The sequence below is a fragment of the Choloepus didactylus genome, chromosome 21 (genome assembly GCF_015220235.1).
Source record: "Choloepus didactylus isolate mChoDid1 chromosome 21, mChoDid1.pri, whole genome shotgun sequence".
NCBI lineage: Eukaryota > Metazoa > Chordata > Mammalia > Pilosa > Megalonychidae > Choloepus > Choloepus didactylus.
The window spans coordinates 3184714-3197544 of record NC_051327.1 but is presented as its reverse complement, the minus strand read 5'-3'; the positions used below and the strand labels follow the sequence as shown (position 1 = coordinate 3197544).

General features: G+C 45.2%; 1 protein-coding gene across 2 annotated transcripts in view; it reads left to right on the top strand.

The window, feature by feature from the left end:
* The window catches only part of OTOA (otoancorin), a 76703-nt gene extending 73165 nt beyond the window's left edge, over window positions 1-3538 (top strand). Inside the window, exons 29-30 of one of the 2 annotated variants that reach the window (XM_037815314.1) lie at window positions 637-832; window positions 3015-3538. In XM_037815314.1, coding sequence (XP_037671242.1) covers window positions 637-832; window positions 3015-3085 — 267 coding nt within the window. In that variant the 3' untranslated portion in view covers window positions 3086-3538. The remainder of the gene's footprint in view (window positions 1-636; window positions 833-3014) is intronic. The other variant, XM_037815315.1, reaches the window with a different exon arrangement.
* Window positions 3539-12831: the final 9293 nt, after the last annotated feature.

Genomic DNA, 12831 nt, shown 5'->3' with positions numbered 1-12831 from the left:
AGAAAAAGCAAATTATATAAAGATTCAGTATTCGTAATCCATTGTTAAATTCCATCTTGTCTGTTGCTACCCCTTCCTCTAGTTTAATCACTTTCCCAATCTTCAGGGATGTCTAGGCAGTGACCACGCTAACCTGCTCATGTTGAGAAGGGTTGTTGACGTTATGAGCAAAGGGGACACATCTGGTTAATGTTCTTGAAGAGGCTATTGCCTCTGGGTTTCGGGACTTAGATGGCATAGGGGCACTCTCAAGGATTTAAGTTTAACAGTTGTCACCCCTATCCATTACCATACCTTTGGATTCACCATCAGTAATATTGCTTGTTTTTAAAGAGAGACCAGGTCTCAGATTCAGATCTTTGCTGGCCAACAAATCTAGAATTTAGCCATGTAGTTTTATTTCTTTCATCTAATTTAAATGATTACTTATGGTAGGTCGTGCTGGTTTTCCATTTAAAATCATCCATTTTAGAACAAGTTTACTTTAGTAGTGAAAGGAGTGAGTTGATTTTTAAGGAAAGATACTAAAGAGCAGCACATGGGCATGGCAAAGTTGTATGGCACCGGGCGCCTGGTCGAGGTTTAGGAACCGGGGAGGGTCGCCCCTGAGGGCTCTGTCCCCCTACCCTCCTGCAGGAGCTGTCCGCGGAGCAGATAGCCTCCTTGGGCCCGGAGAATGCCGCGGCCGTGACCGACGCCCAGCGCCGGCGGCTCAGCATGTTGCAGCTGCAGAGCCTCCAGCGGGCGCTAGATGGCGCCAAAACCCGCGTCTGGCTGGACGCGCCCCTGAGCGTCAGCCCCAGCGGGACCCCCTCCTCGGCTTCTCCCCCAGGTGAGCAGAGCCGTCCCTCGCCCCCACCCTCCACCCCCAGGCCCCTTCCCTGTCCGCCGGGGCGCGGGAAGGTGCTAGGATTCAGGGCGCGGGCTCCGACAGTTCTTCGGGATTCTTCACTCAGAAAAAGCCCAAGTCCCTGTCTAGCTTATAAAATGGTTCTCAACTCTGGCTGCATCTTAAAGTCACCTGGGGGAGCTTTAAAAAAAAAAAAGCCAGTTCCCATGGCCCCACTCAGAACCATTGGAATCAGGGTCTCTGAGGACTAAATTCACTTCAGCGAGGTCCTTTGCATCCTCTCTCCTGCTCCCTGTGCGGTTTTAATTCGACCAATACTGGATATTAATCGTAGGGTGCCTACTCATGCCGGGAATACAAAGGTGAGCGAGACAGGCTAGGCCCTGCCTTCTCAGAGCTCACAGTCAAGTAAATGCCGATTTCAAATCTGGTAAGACCAGAGGAGGAAGGAAACAGAGGCAGGCGATGGTGACTTAGGATCCGGTTGTCAGGGAAAGCTTCCTTGAGGACATGGCTTTTGACCCCGGGCACTTTTCCTTTGTTCCTGCCTTCCTTTTACTCCTTCCCTCTGTCATTCTCACTCTCCTTCTTCCTCATGACTCCCCCTGTTGTTAGTGAGCTCCATCTTTGTGCCAGGCACTGTCCTCGACTCTGTCCCGGGAATCCAAGTCAGGTAACCACGTGGCAGTAGGATGGGAGCTGTGATGGGGAGCACATGGGAGACGTTGGAGAGGGGAGTGGTCCTGGAAACCTGCAAAAAGTGGTGTCTGTGCTGAGTCCCAAGATGAGGATAAGATGAACTTAGCCAGGGGGACAGTGCTGGTGGGAGGGTGCTCCAGGAAAAGGGAACAGCATGTATAGTTACCCAGATGGGAGAGAGAACTTGGTGCTTAGCTAAAATCTTTTCCTGACTTGAAGCCCTCCCTTGGGGATGGAGAATTTGGGGGGAGGGATGCCCAATTTCTGCCCCCAGAAATGGCTGGAAGTGGCACTTTTGAACAAGAGCCATGCCCTTTGATTGATGATTATTATTTTAAGAACTTTTAATTGAACTATAATATGCATGCATTTAAAAATTATTTTTAAATGTAATAGTATTTTGTGTGAATAGATAATGTATGCACAGGGTTCAAAATATAAAAGGTCTGAAAAGCCATGCATTGAAATGCACACACACACACACACACACACACACACACACACAGTCCCCTTTCCCAGAGACAGCCTATGTTACCAGCTTCTTGCGTATTGGTCTAGAGATCTCTGCATATACAAGCAAATCACATGTAGATTAGCTCCCTGTTTTTACAAAAGCTTATTATACGCCTTGCTCTGCACCTTGCATTTTTCACTTAACAATATACCCTGGAGACATTTCCATTTCCATACATAGTTGCTATGCAATTGTCAGTTTTATGGCTACGCTATAACTGTATTTAACCAGATCTCTCTAGATGGATATTTCAATTGTTTCTGTTGTTCTCTGTTACAAACAATGCTGCAGTGAATGACCTTGTATAGTTTTCATCAGGACAAGTATGTCTGTAGGACTGAACTCTTCAAAGTGGGATCCCTGGGTTGGAGGGTATGTGTGTTTTTATTTTGGATGGATATTGCCAAATCCCCTGGTACTAGTTTTCCCTTGTACTGCACTGTCAGAAAGTGATGAGGGCCCTTTAAAAAGGTGTTGCCTGCGGGTCCTCAGCCAGGGAAAATCCCAGATGCCCTTCTCTTTCCATATTCCCCCAAACCTGAGCTGGGGGTTGCGGAGAGCTGATGTGGGGTGAAATCTTTTTATGGTCCACGTGCCCTGAATCTCTTGTTTCCCATATTTTCTTAATTATCAGAATCACCTGGGGGTGTTGCTTAATCTTCAGAGTCCCAGAATCTCTGGGGGAAGGCCTGGCATTTGTGTGTTTAATAAGCTTCCCAGGTGACTCTTAGGAGTAAGGAAAATCTGGTACATGCCAATTCAAACAATCTCATTTAATTTTCACCACCCCACTGCTTGGGGTCATTATTCCCATTTAAAAGATGAGGAAACCAAGGTTCAGAAGGATCAAGTGAGTGGTTTCCCAGAGAGATTTGGGGAGCTGTGTGTGGTGCACCCACCCTTGTAGGCTGCCCAGAGCTCATGTGCACTCTTGCCTGTGTTTTGTTTCAGGAGCTCCCACGTCCTGGGGTCTTTGGCTTGGCTGCCCTCTCCTGGTTCTGGTGCCCGAGTCTCTGTGGTGAGCACAAACCCCGTCCAGTGCCCCGGGCAGCTGGTCAAGGCACGTAGAGACAGAGACTGCTTCAGACTGTGGGGACCCCTCCCCGGATCCAGAGCCTCAACGGGGGCAGGGAGACCCAAAGCCTTGACTTTTAAAAGGCACCAAAGGGAAAAATAATTATTAAAAATGATCTTGCAAGTTGTTTGCCTGTCTCCTTAGCAGGGAGTCATTCTCTGCCCCTTTTCAGTCTTCTTTTTTCTTCTTTTTAGCTTGGAGACAGAGACATTATGGGGAGGGAAGGGCATTTTCTGCCAGCAGGTGAGGACTTTGTGTACAAGTTACTGCCCTCTCCAGAGAGAGTTGCCAGAGTGAGGTGGGTGCGGGAGAATGCTGGCTCTGGTTTGTGCTCTGGCTTAATTTCACTTCCTTGGAGCTACCAGCTCATTGGATTTCTCCTTTGTAGATATTTAGCAGAGTTGAGATAAATGAGTCCCTCACCAGAAGCCAATATTCCTGCCTGATTGCTGGGAATAAGTGATGTTTTGGTGGGCATTGCATTGCTTGGGAATTAAAACATTTAACATGATTCAATGTTAAATCAATTTTTAAATACATTTTCCAGCTGCCTTCCATTTCCTTAGGAGCCAGCTAAAGGAATGCCTGTAAAGTTAGCCGTTAACCTTTCAAAATATTCCCTCCCCCCGCCTTTTTTTTGGTGGAGATGGTGGCTCTTCTTGTTTTAAGTTGTTCTGGGCTTTGGGAAAATTGAGATTAAAAAAAAAACATTGTAAAAGTTATTTTTGATGCCCATTTGATGATGCCACAGCAGAGCAAACTTCAATCCACTGGCCCAATCTTTTTGGAGGTTGGGATGAAATTATTTCTGCAAATTCCTAGGACGCCTCTGGCTCAGGAAGTCAGAGCTTGGAAAAGGGGGGCAGCAGTGGCACTTTGCCACCTCTCTCAAAGACACCAATCCGAGTCACTTCCCATGGCCTTCCTCAGTGGTTCCTTACCCTTTCTGGGCACCTGTGTCCCTCCCCAGCATGCCCTGTGTCCTCCTGTTCTCTGCTGAGCCACGCAGTCGCAATAGACCTCTCCTCTGGAGCTGGAAGAAAATCTCACTTGAGTTTCCAAAAACCCGTGGTGTTCCGTAAGAGGTGGGCGGACTTTAAAATGCGACACCAGGAGGTGTTGTGGAGACTGGCGTGTTTTCAGATGTTACTCGTGGTTATAATAGAAAATTAAAAGACTGGTGTGTAGAAGGTCTGATTCCCAGTGTCGTTCAGGATCCACTTTTGTCGTCTTTCATCCTGGTGGGGAAGTGGCGGCTGATGTTGCCTCTGGAGCCCAGATCACTCATCTTGTTACAAACAACACCAGCCCCCAGGTTAGCTGGGTCAGACCTGCTGCTCGGAGAGAGAGAGGCTGGATGAGATTGTGTCTGCACAGCCTCTGATCTGAGAGGTCTTGGAGCTCATTCGGTGTTCCTGCATTAGACAGGCCTTGGATTATCCTGGGCAGCTGAAGGAGAACAAAAGGTGCTCTCCTTTGAGTCTGAGTTCACACTGCCCACGTTATGTAGCTTTTGTGTCTCACCTTCCTCCTGACCATTAGTTTCTGACAATTCCTGGGTCCTTCATCCTGTCTGCGGTACTGACCATGGCTCCCGTCAGGTTCTGCTCTGAGGACTTCACCTGTATCGTTAGCTCATTTCATTCTCATGACAACCCAGCCGGGGGTGGGGGGGTGCTGTTAGGATTCCCATTTTCCAGATAAGCACACTGAGCCTGAGAGAGGTTAAGAAACTTTTGTCCAAGGCCTCACAGTTGGTAAGAATTTAAATCTTGACTTCTTTATCTTTACACTGTGCTGCTTCCTGGGTGGGGATCCTTTAATTTTTCTAACAAGTTAGATCAGAGTTAGAGATTCTGAACTCCCTTCTCCTCCTCCTCTGGTGGGAGGCCAGCTTGCCTCACAGCACCTATAATTGGTGATGGCCTCAGGCAGGAAGACAAATCCAGCTTATGTCCTGCAGGACCCCTGGGGCGTCGAGTTGAAATGCATGGTCCTTTGCAGGCAGGAAAGCAGGTCTCACCGGCAGGTGCTGCTCACCTCACATCAGCCTCCAGGTGGATGCCCAGTCTTCGCCTTCCACAGCCTCCCCCAGCAGGATGCAGGGATCCCAGCTGCTTGTTTGCAGGTTATGCTCTGCTTCCTGGTTTCAGTTCTGACTGGTGGGTGTCCATTCTGATTGGTCAGGGAGCTGTGCCATATTGGTTATTAAATATTTTGAATATCAGTCCAGCCAGATCGTTTGATAGAACTCCCTCCTTCAGGGCCACCGCAGATACCCAGCCTGGCCTGATGGGGGCCAGAAACTTCTAGCAACTTCAGTGTATCATCCAGCAGGACTTAGAATTCAGTTATTCTCTCTAGTTTTGGTGCCTTGGTCCAGTCTCTCTCTCTCTCTCTCTCTCTCTCTCTCTCTCTCTCTCTCTCTCTCTCTCTCTGGATTTACTGAAGAAATTGTCATGTAAGAGAGTTACAACACAATAAACAATTTAATATAAAATACTAGGCATTCTTTGTCCTTAAAATTCTGGCCCACTTGCCTCCTGAGGGGGCCTTTGAAAATATCTATGTTGTCCCCCATCCCCTCTGTCCTCATATTGCATGTATGTAATAAAATGTTTAAGCACCGAAGAATTTCCAGGCCACCCAGTGTCTAGTTAGAGCATCTACAAAGTATGTGTTTTGAAGTGAGTACATTCTTCAAGAGTCCTTCAAAAAGACACCCAGTGATTTCTGGGATTCTCCAGCCACCTCAGGCAGTTAATTTTAAACTTTTCTGCCTTCTCTGCCCCAATTATTGATTTTAGAAAGGGGCATGGATTTGTTTGATGCTTGGAGATATTTTCAGCTCATTGGCTGTTGAAAACTTTATTTGCCTTCACCTCCATCCTGGCTTTTTATTAGCCAGACAAGATGTTTGCTGATGAAGTCCAGAGGGCAGGCGTGGTGGGGACTTCCTTTTAGTCTCTGAGACCCCCAGGTTCATCCCTGTGGGTGGTGGACTAGAGGATTATTCCCAACTGTTCTGCTTATTCCATTTATTAAGATTAGACTGCCAAGCCTTTTGCCATGTAAATTTGTAGTGTATCTCATTAGGTAGACTCTATTTCTCCATCCCACTACCTTTGGGTTTTGGCATTGGAATGTGAGCAGACTTGACGTAGTCCACCAGAGGAGGTTTTATATGTGCTTGCATGATTTGGCTTGGCCTCTTGTGTACCTGCACTCAGTTCTTAGAAGAGCATGTCAGGTAGGAAACACATGGAACAGACCTGAACCCAACCTGCAACTTGGAGTCAAGCTGAGCTCCACAGAACCCAGCTGAGCTGGGGCAAGCCAACCTGAAGACTCGTAAGTGAGAAACAAATAATTTTTATGGAAAGCCATTGAAACTTTGGTGTTGTTACCGCCTTCCTTACATAGTGCTGGTCTCATTCCACTGATAGGAAGAGGATATGTTTTATACCTTGACTCATCCATCCCATCATTTACTATATACACCATGCCTGTTTTTCAAGCTCTTCTGCCTCCAAAGAGTCTATGCCACTTGACCCCTGATGATGGCTCTACCATCTGTTTCCCACCTTCAAGACCAGGAGTCATAGCAGTCATGTACCAGAGGAAAGCTGGGGACATAGCTTATGCTCATAACTTTGTTGTTCCACCTCCTTTGCTATGGCAGACTTTGTATCTAATGACTCACCAAACTCCTTCATTTGGAGCACTCACTGTTCCAACAATGATTCCCTCTGACTTTACAACTTAGCTGCATTCTCTGGTGCACTCAGAGCCCTGCTACCTGGAGTCTCCCAGAAGGATTTTCAGGTCAAGTAATAGCACATGAAATAGGCACATTGGCCCCATCCTTGGGGGAGAACATTCCAGGTGAAGAAGCCACCTAGCTCTTCACCTCCTTTGCTAATGCTGGCAGCTGGAAGACCCTTTAAAGTGGCTGAGGTCAGTAAGTCAGCCCCATAACTACCCTCCTTTTGGGGATCTACTCCGATTTCACCTGATCCCTCTCATGACTAGCCCTGAAACTTCCCTTTCCACCCTGCAAGTCTGTGACCTTCTTTGGCATCTTGAGATGGGGAATCTGAAACTCTGAAGGGCAGCTGCTGGATTCTCACTGGTGCCCAGCCCAGCTCTAGGACTTGTCACATTGGGAAGGGCTTGAGGCTGGACAAATGGACGTGACAACTCATCGGAATGTAAGCTCTGTGTGCGCAAGAAAGTTATCTGTCTTGTTCACTGCTGTATTCCTACCGCCCTGCAGACGCCAGTAAGCTGGGTCATGGTTGGTGTTCATTAAATATTTGTTGGATAAATGTGTCAGCCCACTTCCCTTCCCAAACACTGAACTCAGTAGGACCTTCAATCAGGCAAATGTTGGGAAACTTCAGCTCTTCTCTGAGGGGAACGGAAGTATGATCTGAATGTATTCATTCAACTTCAATTTATTGAGAACTAACTTTTTGCCTGGCCCTGTGCTAGGCATTACAGATATGGCAGTACACAAAAGAGGCAAAAAGCCCTGCCATCATGAAGCTTACATTCTGCTAGGGTGTAGAGGAGATAGAAAATGAGCACACACATGCATGTCAGACGGTGATAAATACTATGAAAAACATAAATATAGAGGAAAGAATTGCGTGCTTCGGTTGGTGGTAGGGAGAACAAACTAAAAATCACATAGGTAAGATCTCAATGAGATGTTTGAGCAAATACTTGAAGGAGGTGAAGGAGGGAGCCATGCAGATATCTTTATTCCAGGCAGAAGGACAAGCAAGTGCAAAGTCCCAGAGGTGGGATCCAAGTTTAGGGGTTTGAGGACCTGCAAGACAATCAGGTGGCTAGGACTCAGGAGTGGGGGTGGGGTAGGGAGAGAGGCAGGAGATGAGGCTGGAGAGGTGATGGGGGCCAGATGAGGCAGGGTCATGTGGATTATCATAGGGCTTTGTCTTTTACTCTGCATGGAATGAAAATGAGAATAGGTGGGATCCTGGATCTTTGCTCTCTAAGGAACTCCCTTCCCAAGACACTAAGGTAACCTAGAAAAAGCAATAGTGTCAACAGGACTCCTCTTGTTTCTGTCTCATGTTCTCTACATATTGTCTGGCTTCCTATAGTTTCTATTCTGTTGCCTCCTTATAAAGGGATCCTTGTGTTAAGTTTGACCACAGTGTCTTACAAGATTAGATTTGGGATTTTGTTTCTTCCCTGTTTCCCAGATACAGGAGACACTTTAGTCCTTGTCTCCATGCTGCTGAGTCCTCCTCCTCCACCCCAGACCAGGCACAGAAGCCGTTGGGCTGGCATTGGTGGTGTATGAGGACACTCTTGGCCCAACAGCTGCCAAGAGTAGGGATAGAGATATCTGGGATTCAGACTTGGCTGGATCCAAGTGCTCACACAACATCCCCATGATTTTCTCTCCCTCTCACTACCTTTTGTCTGCATTCTTTGGAACTGGCTTTTTTTTTTTTTTTTTTTTTTTAATTAGGTAGGCTCTCCTTTCACGGTAGCCACCCTCAGCTTTAGGCTTATATCCTAACATTTCATTAATGAGAGAGAGAGAGACAGAAATTGATCTTTCCTGCTCACATCATCAAAAGTCCCTGGATTAGCTCTGATTGGGTCTCCCAGAGGAGGGTGTCCATCTCTGATCTAACCACTGTGGCCAGGACAATGGAGTATACCAATTGGCCAAGCCTAGGTCAGGAACCTACCCTGAATCCTACCCCAAGTCATTTTGACTGGAGAGCAAAGGGCTGATACCAGAGAAGTTAAGTTACTGGAATGTGGAAGTCAGAACTCTAAGTTGATCTCCAAGGTTCCTGTTCCTTGGTATGCATTCCCTTTGTATTCTCTTCCCCTTGGGTGCAGGCAGAACCTGTGATGTGATGGAACATCACTCCTGGGTTTAGGTTACTAATCAGTTCACTCTAAGTTAATCACAATGGAGACTATCTGGGTGGGCCTGACCTAATCAGGTGAGCCCTTGAAAGTCAGAGATACTCAAAGTGTGTGAAGACCGATGGAGAGGACCATGTGGCAAGGATCTGAAAGTGGTCTTGGGCCAACAGCTAGCAAGAAAACAGGGACCACAGACATAATATCACAAGGCTTTGAATTCTGCCAACAACCAGTGATCTTGAAAGAGGACCTTGAGTCTTAAATGAGAATGTAGCCCTGACTGACACCTTGATTTCAGCCCAGTGAGACCCTGATCTGAGAACCCAGTTTTGGTCTTCTTACCTACAGAACTATCAGATAATAAAATCTGTGTTGTTTTAAGCTGCTACATTTATGACAATTTGTTATGCAGCATTAGAAAATGAATACATAGAATAAAGACAGGAAACGTGACTGATGTACATGATGTACTAAGACACAGTAGCCATCTTTGATGAATATGCATTAGCTCTGGGATTTAAGGTTAGCCTGGAGAGCATGTCCCTGTCTCTGACCTCCACACTGGGTTCTTTGGGCGGGCATCCTGTTTGTTTCAGCCCCTCCTTCTGGGGTCTTTTGCTTCTCATAAAGAGGGAATCCTGGTGTTTATCTTTTGCCTAGGTAGAAAGTACTTGTTATTTATAGTGACTTGGCATCAATTCCTCCTTCTTCTGATACTGTGAACTTCCTTTGGGGAAACACCTGTCTGGGACTCCCACAGGTGGATTAGGTGGGGTTTAGCACCATCTTCAGTTTCAGCCATGGGCTCTGATTCACCTAAGGCATTCAGCATTCCCATTCCTCAGGCCTTCAACAGATTCAGGAGTGGGCCCAGTGACAGCTAGGCCCTGGATTTTTATTCAACTGTTGGAATAGATAGAGAGAGACCCTCTCTTTTCTTCTGGACATGAATTGGCCAGCCATCTTGCAACAGAGAGAGCAGAGGCTGTATGAAGGAGTGGAATTAAGAAGCAGTTTGGCATGAGAAGAATGGAGTTAAGGAAGAGTGCAAGGAAAACGAGGTTCTCGTGAGTTTTTGGAGCCCTGGATGAAGACATACCCTGGGTCATTCATTAATGTCCAGATTTGTGTTGGCATTTCTGACACTTATAACTGATCAGATTGGCTTCTCTTCACTGTTCATTTTCATTAGTTTTTGGATACCCATAATTTTAAATTTTATTTTATAGTGGGTGCAGCTGATCACAAAGTGCCCATATTCTTTGTGATCAGAAAAGAGTATGGGCATCTCAGCTTTACAGGGTCCCTAACAGCCCTAAGCATTTCACTAAATCTGGCCGAGATGCACTGGAGCCTCCTACTTAAGCGTCTGATGGATTATAGGGATTCTGTTTTTGAAAACTTTCTTTACACAGATGACAAAATAGCAAGATAGTATACCAGGCTTTTTGCCCCAAGTCCTGGGCTTGTTCAGGAGAGGCTTCTCGTCAGAAGTGGGAGATCTGCTCCTCTCACCCTCCTGGGGCCTTCCTTGTTCAGGGCTGAATCATACCTGAATGACTCCAGGTACCCAAGATTGGAAGCAAGTGGGACTTGCAGGTCCAACTGGGCCAGTGGTTCCTGTTCCCGGAGGATAGCCAGTATCACTTCCTGTTTTTCTTCTGCCTGATTTAGCATCACTGACAACAAGAATTCTGGGGTGCAGGGGAGGGAACTTTAGTTCTCTTTTAGAGTCTGAATTTGCTTACACAGCAACCTGCTCTTATCAGTCTGATTTTCTAAATGATATTCAGCAGCACCAGGTCAAATGACTTGCTATAAAGTCCTCTCTAGTTTTTGCATAGATGCAGGGTCTTTTCCCCTTCTTGTGTATGATCAGAAATTTAACATCCATGACTATTCCCATAATCACACTTCCACCCCAGTCTTGTTAAGTACTTAGCTATAGAATTCGAAGAACAGAAGCTTGGAGATGATATATAAGGATGTCAGATGCCATTTCCCACTCCCCCCCAAGGCCTGCCACTCTTTTATTAATACAATTTTATTGAGATATATTCACATACCATACAATCATCCAAAGTGTATGATTGTTCAGTGTCATCATATAATTGTGCATTCATTACCAGAATAAATTTTTGATCATTACTCCAAAAAATAAAAATAAGAATAAAACTAATAGTAAAAGAAAAAAAAGAAAAACCCAAAACATCTTATAACCCTCCTACCCCCCATTATGCATTTACTTTTTGTCCCCATTTTTTCACTCATCTGTCTATATACCAGATAAAGGGAGTGTGAACCACAAGGTTTTCACAATCACATGGTGACAAATGTAAGCTATATAGTTATACAATCCTCTTCAAGTATCAAGGTACTGGTTTCCAATTCAACAGTTTCAGGTATTTCTTTCTAGCTATTCTAATATACTAAAGACTAAAAAGGGATATCTATATAATGCATAAGAATAATCTCAAGAATGACCTCTCGACTCCATTTGAGATCTCTCAGCCACTGAAACTTTATTATGTTTCATTTCTCTTCCCCCTTTTGGTCCAGAAGACTTTCTCAATTTCACAGTGCTGGGAGTTATGTCCCACATTGCCAGGGAGATTTACACCCCTGGGAGTCATGCCCATGTAGGGAGGAGGGCAGTGAATTCACCTGCTGAATTGGCTTAGAGAGAGAGGCCATATCTGAGCAACAAAAGAGGTTCTCTGGGGATAAAGGTTAGGCATCATTATAAGTAGGCTTAGCCTCTTTTTTTGCAGTAACAAGCTTCATAAAGGCAAGCCCCAAGATCAAGGCCTCAGCCTACTAAACTGATGGTCTCCAATGCTTGAAGAATATTAGGAATTCCCCAGGTGGAGAAGTTTAATATTTCCACATTTTTCACCAGTCCCTCAAGGGGACTTTGCAAGTACTTTTTTTTATCCTCTGCCAAAATTACTCTGGGATGTATTGGGACTTCATGCTAACCTATAAAACCAAACTGATCTCACTCCCTATTCAAAGTTCCATGTAATTATGGTGTTTGAATAAACTGACCATAAAAGTTAAATTATATAGAATGCTACAGAAAATATAGATTTTGCACCTAATAAACATCTCTTTCTTGGGTCTCACACAGAAGTTGAAGTTTTAAAATACCATCAATATCATCCTTTACCCTTTAGTCTGATTTATCTTAGTCCTAATCAAGTCCATTTTGTTCATATCTCTATTTGAAATCTGATATCTTTTTCACCCTCTTTAACATTTGCTGTATGGGGTAATGCTGACATTCGTAGCTGCCAAACTCTAGCTCTGAGTCTAAAGTGTCACACAGATACCCAAAGTTCCAGGGACTGACCAGGTTATATACAACCAGCTCAGCATCTCAGAATTTAGAAATAACCATTACAACTCAGAAACAGATGTGACTGCTGTAAGAGCTTACAATCTAGGAACCTTTACAATATGCCTTCCCCTGATAACCCATGCTCGCAGATTCAATTCTCAGTTTGCACAATATAGTTAGCCCATATTAGTGAGGAGTTATAAAGTTTGTCTTTTTGTTTCTGGCTTATTTCACTCAGCATACTGTCCTCAAGGTCCATTCACCTAATTGCATTTCTCACCACTTCATTCCCTCTTGCTGCTACTCAGTATTTTATTGTATGGGCCTGTGTGACCCACCTGCCCAGAACAGGTTTGCTGCCTTACTTCTCAGATTCCAATATTCCAAACAAAAATTGTAAAAAAAATAAAAAATAAAAAGGTTGACCTCACCAGCAA